Source organism: Gossypium hirsutum, chromosome A12 (assembly GCF_007990345.1).
Source record: "Gossypium hirsutum isolate 1008001.06 chromosome A12, Gossypium_hirsutum_v2.1, whole genome shotgun sequence".
NCBI classification, from domain to species: domain Eukaryota; kingdom Viridiplantae; phylum Streptophyta; class Magnoliopsida; order Malvales; family Malvaceae; genus Gossypium; species Gossypium hirsutum.
Window position 1 is genome coordinate 101,516,502 of NC_053435.1, and position 7,928 is coordinate 101,524,429.

Genomic DNA, 7,928 nt, shown 5'->3' on the forward strand with positions numbered 1-7,928 from the left:
AAACTAATTGTCAATGTGTTATAATGTTCTATCGATGTTGAGGCTAAAGCCTTTACTGATGTAGCTTGTTCTCCCTCATTTATGACGAGTGTTTGTTATTTTTTTCTCCTAAATTGCATGGTTCCATTAATTGAATGAATTAATAGATTTACATTTCAAAAATTTTTGTCATGTGTCTCTAATTGATATTTAAAAAATAAAATTAAATAAATAAGACACATGACAAATTCTTAATTTCATTTGTGAAATTAAAAAATAAAAAAGAAGACTCCACAACATTTATATCAAATGATAATTTAAAAAAAAAATTATTTGATACATTATCAGTAGAGTTTTAAGACTCCACAAATAAAATTAAGGGTGACAAGTGTCGTATAGAGATATAATAAAATATTAAAAAATAAATATTTTAAAAAAGAGAGACATGTCAATTTTTTAAAGTTGTTTGTGAATTAAAAAAAATAATGTATCGAATATTCATTGGATAAAATATTTAATAAAAAATTAAAAAGAAAAAAAGCTATCATTTTTTTATTATAATGCATAGAACCAAATGATTCTAATTTGAGAGGATTATAAGTGAAAAAATAGAGAGAGAAGTACATCAAAGATTAAAAATTATACAAATGTTTTATTTTATTTTTTAAAACTCTATCAAAAATAAATAAAATTTTCCAATTCTACATCTTTTATATCAAATACACCAATAATAAAATAAAATATTCTACGTATATATTCTCTTTCAATTTTACAGTATTTTATTTATATTCTTTTTCGTCTACCCAAGCAGACTCGTGAAAGCTTCAAGCCCCACGATAAAGTCGAAGATCGACCTCCATATCTCTTCGTCTCTCAACAATAACACCACTCTTATTCTTATGTAGGCTTCAACAAAACAAAATATATTATAAAAAAATAAATATCAATAAATTCACTGATATGTCTTTTGTTTGTTTCGACAAAGGTCTGTGTTAGCAATTTTCCGTCACCTTTGCTTTGACCCTGTTAGCTATATTTTAAATTTGGGTAAATTGTTAAAATAGTCATTTTTATTTATTTTAGGTTATATTTTAGTCACTTATATTTAAAATGTTACGTTTTAGTCACTTACATTATCATTTTGTTACGAAGCAGTCACTCTACCATTAAGTTGTGTTACCTTTCAAACGGCAGTTCAATGTGACAGTTAAAATTTGTTTTAAATACCAACATAAATATCCGGTTGAGATGAGAAAAAAAATTATGAAAATAAAATACAATATTTTACCTAGTTTAATTTTTTTATTACCATAAAAAAGAGAAGAGCATAACCACAGAAAAGAACAAGAAAAATCTAAATTGCATTTATTTTTAGTCTCACAACAATCGAAAATAAATACATCCATAATTTCTAAAGCAACAGTTTATCCCTATATATACCCTATATATACCCTTAACCTAACCTCTAAATCCTAGATACCCAATGCAGTACAAGAAACACAACTATTACAACAATCCAAATCATTCTCTCCTTTGTCTTCTCCCTCTCCAAGTTTCTCACTTTCCTTAATAGTCCAACAATAACCACCTTTGCATAAGATATGATAGGTGGATCAAATCAGTAGAAAAAACGCAATGCCTTCTCCCATTCTCATAATTTAGACATAATTTTCTACGTGAATTTTCATTCGATCATGAAATTCTCAATATAGTTGGGCAACAAAAATAGCAAGCAGTTAGAAATGTTGGCTTCTTCTTCTTTGTCGTTCTGCTCTTCTATTCTCTTCTTTGACGGTAACAAAAAAAATCAACTGGGTAAAATTTTGTATTCTGTTTTCATAAAAAAAAGTTAACTTTTCTTGATATCCCCGTTAACATTTAAATCACATGTCAACTTGCATGTTGGACTGTTGTTTGGAACGTAATAAATCTTAACAGTAAATTGACTATTTTGTAACAAAACGATAACGTACGTTACTAAAACATAACATTTCAAATATAAGTGACTAAAATGAAACATGAGGCAAATAAAAGTGACTATTTTAATAATTTGCCCTTTAAATTATTAGATTATTGATATTTTTTTTTTTCATATTTACGTTATTTCACATAAATGAACATGATTTACATCTTTAAGTTTTTTTTCCCTAAAATCAAGTGTCCAATAAATCACCAACAAAAGTTGCAAATATATACCTCCCTTTCCTGTCTGCACCTAAAACCCAGGAGAGTTCCCGACCTTTCTAGAGGAAATGCAAATTGCAAAATTCAATGACAAATAGGCCTAAGCCCAATAAAATAGCATATCTCCAGCCACTACATGTGACAAGTATCCTTCTAGCAGCTTCCTCCTTTCGTTATATAAAACCCACCATTTCACCCATCTGTAGCAGGCGGAAATTCCAAAAGCAGTGTTGGCTCGTAAGCTTTCTTCGTGCTCTACAAGCAAGTTTGAGAAATTTTATTTTTTAGCAATCAACGGTGATGGCTTCATCTCTAGCTCTCAAGAGGCTCCTCTCATGCAACATCCTCCCTAGCTCCTTGCGGGTGGTCCGCCCAATGGCCATTGCTCCATCCTCCTCCAGGCTCTTTAACACCAATGCCATGCGTGAGTTCGACGACGATGGTGACGAGCGTGACCTCAGTGATGAACGCCAGCGTTCACTTTCTCGCCGCGGTGACGGTTTTTTCACAGGTAGTTGCTTATCGTTCCGTTGTCCATTTTGAGTTCTTTCTTCTTCTCCTTTTTTTCCCTTCTGGGTATCAAAAATTGATGCTGATTTCGGCCTTTTTTCATGTGCAGATGTGCTCGATCCTTTTGCTCCAACAAGGAGCCTGAGCCAAGTCCTGAACATGATGGATCAGTTCATGGAGAGCCCATTTCTCTCCGCTTCCCGTGGCATGGGAGGTGGTCTCCGCCGAAGCTGGGACGCTAAGGAAACGGATGACTCCATGAACCTTAGGATTGATATGCCAGGGCTTGGAAAAGAGGAAGTCAAAGTGTCTGTGGAACAGAACACTCTGGTGATCAAAGGCGAGGCCAAAGAATCCAAAGAGGAGGAAAATGGCGGGAGGTACACCAGCAGGATCCATTTGCCTGAAAAAGTTTACAAGACTGACCAGATTAAGGCTGAGATGAAAAACGGTGTGCTCAAAGTGGTTGTTCCAAAGATGAAGGAGGAGGAGAGGAATGATGTGATTCAGGTTCAAATTGACTGAGTTAACTGGTTGCGTCCGGATGAGGCTAAGTGGGTTTTCGTTGGTTTGGGGCTGTGGGTCTTGTACGTATTTAGTTTTGATAATAAGGGCTTGGAATATAATACGAGTAATGTTAATGTAGAACTTTCATTTTGTGTTAACAGAAAACCTTGTTAATTTTGGATCTAGATTTTTGCTCTGCTTGCACATTGAAAAGGACTTGAAATTAGTGACCAGATGATGAACAAGTTCTAATTTGTTTAATGCTCGTCAACCATTGAACTTTCTCCCTGTATGACACTTTCATTCGAACTTGCGGAGGTGCAATGCTTTTCCCCAATTCGCTTTTTTATCCGTCTTCTGCGACGGTACCCTTTAAGCTTTGAACGTGTGAAAGTGACTGTGAGCTGTACCGATTCCAATGTTATAGCAGGCGTCCTCAAATTGTTTAACAACGTTAAAACGATACATTTAAGTGCCTGAACTTTGACGGAGAAATTTGTCACATGACGGGAGCGTCAAAAAAATAGAAAAGATAAAATTAGAATTATGAAGAAGCTGAAACTTTTATTGATAAAATCTACAACCAGTACAAGCAAATGTAGACATTGCATTGCTACCTGTCATTACAAAGTGAGCTAGAATGTATGAACAGAAAGTTGAACACCTAGCTAATTCACAATTTCAGCTGTTTCTCCTTGATTGTGGCTCACCATCGCAGCTTGTTCATCTGCCGACTTCCTTCTTCTATAGTTTCAGCTTCCAGCTTTGCCTCGTTTTCGTGTCTAGTTCTAGATTCATCACAGAACATTACGAAAATGGCCATGCCACTGTAATTCTTTAGCATATCTAGTTTTTCTCTCAAGAGGGAAAAGAAATCGAGGAAAAAACAAACGAAAATGCAAAAGAGGAAAAACTGGGTTTCATGATTTTTGGGATTGCTTCTCCTTTCTGTTCCATCGGATTAGGGTGGGATCAAGAGCAGGTATTTGGATTCAATTCGAGTCGACCACCCATAAATCTGGGGCGGAATTTTCCCACATCAGATTTGAATACTACTCACCAATCACCATATAATTTTATGATACGTCCCTAATTCATTCATTCTTAAGCCAGCTCAGACCTCTGAGCCTCTGATGGCAGAGCTAACATGAGTAAGATTCTATTATTAAAAAAAAAAAAAGCAAGTGTTTGCTACACTATATAAAACTAAACTAGTCATTGGTGGTTGCCGACATCCCAATTCCCATGCATCGCAAATACATCTGATTCTCATAATTGATACAATAGTAATCTTCTCTTTTACATTATCTGCCAATGTCAAAAAGTGTCACATATTGTATTTGCAATCATAGTAAAGAAATCATCAATCCGCCTTGATGAATGTTCATATCGCCTCTTATTTTTTTTCCTGCCATAAAGTGTAAATACTAAATCCTTGCATTCCAGGCTAATCTTTGCAGTCCTTTTTCTCAAGCAGTTGTATTGGATTGAAGAAGCTTCACCAGGACCTTTCTTCCTTCGTGGCCGCTTTTCCAAGTCTGACTGAACCCGATTTCAGGTTCCTAGGTATGGAAGTCTCCGATGAGGAATTAAAGAGGGAAATTTTTTATATGGGCCCACTCAAGGCACTGGGTTGCGATGACTTGCATTTTCTGTTCCTCCAAAAGCAATGGCACACGGCTGATCCTTCAATCTGTGAAGCTCGAGTTTAACTTTGTGATCAATAAAGAATCTCTTTGGTGGCGGGCTATGAGATAAAAGTATAACTTTTTTTTTATGAATGTCATATTAATTTAGAGAGATCTCAGTGCATTCGAGATAGTATTGGATGGGCTATTGGGGACGCTAAAAGTGTGAAATCTTGGAAAGATGTATGGGTTACTGCCTTACTGGGGCTATTGGAACAGCATTGTGTTGATCCTGCGAGTATAGATGTTAACGTTCGCATATCCTCCATGGTGGATGATGAGGGAGAATGGCAGTGTCCCGATTTAAATCGGCTCAATGATACCGAAGTTAGCAAGTATTCCTCCACCCTCTGTACAAGCTGGTCTGGGTAATATTGTTTGGCGCTGGTCTGATGATGGAGTCTTCACGGTAAAGGGAGCCTACTCTTTGCTCATGATTCATGAAGTATAGATAGGATGAAAGAGAAGCTATTTGGCGGGTGGCTTGGAATTATAAAAGTCCATGGAGAATACGACATTTTTATGGCTTATTCTGAAAGGACAATTGTTGACAAATAGCGAGAGATGTAGGCATGGGTTGACCGTGGACGCATCGTGCCAATCTTGTGGTTTAAATAATGAGCACCTTATACATGTGCCACGAGATTGCTCACTAGCCCGAAAAGTCTGGTTACAGATTATTCCCACATGTTGCGCAACTTGCTTCTTCTCTTTACCCTTAACTACATGGATTATTGACAACATTAAAAATGAGATGAAGATAGAACCTAAGGAAGTGGGCTGGGACACTGTCTTTAGTATCCTATTGTGGTGAGTTTGGAATCAAATAATCCAAGTTGTTTTTAGTAGGGGTAATTCTTGCTAGATCAAATCAAGCTGGTGTTGGGATAAGAGTGCCAAGGAAGCAACAAAAAAGTTGAATCCGGTTCAGAGGCATAGGGATCAACATTTGGCAATTACTGGAATTTAGATGGACCAAATAAAATATTGATGGTGCAAGGAAGAGTGTGAGTGGTTACGCCTCAGCAGGATGTTTAGCTAGAGACGAACAGGGCAATTGGTTGTTTGGATATTGCAGGAGCTTTGGTAGTTGCGGTGTTCTTCCGGCGGAATTATGAGCCATTTACGATGGTCTCTCTCTACTTTGGAAAGAAAATGTACGACGGGTTATGGTCGAATGTGATAGCATAGCGGCTCTGCCTCTGCGTGTTTTCAATGACAGACTGATTCAGGTTTCGAATGTGGCACTTGGCTGTAGAACCAAAGGAGATTATCAATCGACGATGGGAGGTGTGGCTAATGCAACGGCTAATATTTGGCCCAGTCTAATAAATGGTATGGATCTGAAGTTATATGTCTTTGATGAAACACCAAGGAGTATGGGCTACTGCAGTGATTTCCTGGTTTCACCTCTCTTTCTAACAAAAAAAAAAAACCTCCTTCACAAAAAAAAGAAAATAGTAAGAGGGACCTCTACTATACTTTTAACCCCAATTCTACTGCACGTTGGGGTAATAACGATTGGTTTGCTTTTCTGGATCATGAAAGGAAAGTAAATTTGTGTATGAGCTATCATATGCCCGATGGGCTATAGCCGAAGGGTAATCATGCTTCAGAAAACCCCAACCTCAATCTGAATTTCTCTGTTCTAATTCCATAGTTGTGCCCAAAAAAGTTTACTTACAAAAACAAAGTTTAATAATGGGAAGGACGAGATCCGAAGGGAAATGGATACTGTCAGATTAATAAAATATTGAAACGTCTGGCTGCAAACAAAGTCATGTGATGGATGAGAAAGACACTGCTTCAATTATAAAACAAACTAAAAAAAATTCTATTTTCACGAAATAAGTCCAAAAATTTCAAACCAAAATTATTACGAAAAAAATTAAAAATTAAATTAAATTAAATTTATTATAAATTTTTTTAAAAAAATTCAGTTGAACAAACCGATCTCATCCCTTTTAATGATTGGTTGTTAAAAGTTTGAAGAAAAATACATTGAGATATAGAAGAGAACCGATCAATATTGTATGCTAAATTATTATTATTTAACTTTTAATATAGTTAGTTTCACAAATTAGTTCAACATTAATTTTGTTAAAAAATTATTAAAAAAATTATTATATTTTTATAGAATAATAAATATTAATATCAACATTATTGTCGTTTTTTATATTTTTATATAAAATCTATAAAATATTATTGTGTTGGAATTTAAATTTAAAATATAGTAACCTTTAAAATTTTAACTTAATCGTTGAAAGTTCTATTTTAATTTTATATAATTTTTTATAAATATAATTTTTACATAATTTGTTTTAAGTGTGTTATAATTTAATATGAATTAAAATACTTGAAAAAAGAATGAAAAAGAAATTGAAGAGATTTGTGTTGGATCACGTCTTTTCCCTCCCGACTGTGGTCGAAATATCCAGAGGGTGGCCCGTCCAAATGAATCAATTAGTACAAAAAGATCCAAAGCGTCCACCCTTTTATGATTAGACAGACAGACAGAGAGAGATACGGACAGAACAGGCCCTTGAACACGAAATTTCTGCGTGGTTTCCTCAAGTTTCCATTTCAGTAAAAAAGAACGAAAACAGGGTTTCCTGATTGGGATAATTAGTCCAAACAAATAGGTCCCCAGAGAAGGTATGAATGAATGTTGGATTGTTGTAACTAATGCCTCTTCACCATCATATCCAATTATGATGCCCTCTTCAGTTGTCCACATTTGCTTGCACCTCCATCGCCTCTACTTTGTTCTTTGGTTTTTTGAGTATTATAGTCTCTCACTCAAATTCCTGACCTAAATAATTCATAAATTTGGATCTAACATTATCCACATAAATAATATATTCTTAATATGAGATTTTACGTAAAATTTTGATTAGGGGTGAGCAAAATTTAATTTGAAAAAATTTAAAAAAAATTTAAATTTCAAGTTAATCAAATCGAATTGTTCGAGTTAACTCGAATCGAATAAGTATTTCAAATTCGAGTCAAGTTGAATTTTATAATTCAAATAACATATCGGTGTATTGCCCTTTTGTTCCT

The 7,928-nt window shown here is 34.9% G+C and overlaps 1 protein-coding gene across 2 annotated transcripts; it reads left to right on the forward strand.

Annotated features, from left to right (window-relative positions):
• The first annotated feature begins 2,208 nt into the window (after window positions 1-2,208).
• LOC107933459 (23.6 kDa heat shock protein, mitochondrial) lies at window positions 2,209-3,365 on the forward strand. Of its 2 annotated transcripts, none has more exons than XM_016865673.2 (2): window positions 2,209-2,674; window positions 2,783-3,365. In XM_016865673.2, exons 1-2 carry the CDS (start codon window positions 2,464-2,466, stop codon window positions 3,196-3,198), a joined length of 627 nt encoding a protein of 208 aa, XP_016721162.1. In that variant the 5' UTR covers window positions 2,209-2,463; the 3' UTR covers window positions 3,199-3,365. The 2 variants fall into 2 exon arrangements, with proteins under 2 accessions (XP_016721162.1, XP_016721161.1); XM_016865672.2 differs by having other exon boundaries at window positions 2,290-2,677.
• Window positions 3,366-7,928: the final 4,563 nt, after the last annotated feature.

What these genes read in the sequence shown, in the direction of transcription:
- LOC107933459 (XM_016865672.2), top strand. Translation starts at nt 2,464, where the DNA reads ATGGCTTCATCTCTAGCTCTCAAGAGGCTCCTCTCATGCAACATCCTC. An exon ending in TGACGGTTTTTTCACAGGTA is followed by an intron (nt 2,678 to 2,782) that starts GTTGCTTATCGT and finishes TTTCATGTGCAG; the next exon opens with ATGTGCTCGATCCTTTTGCT.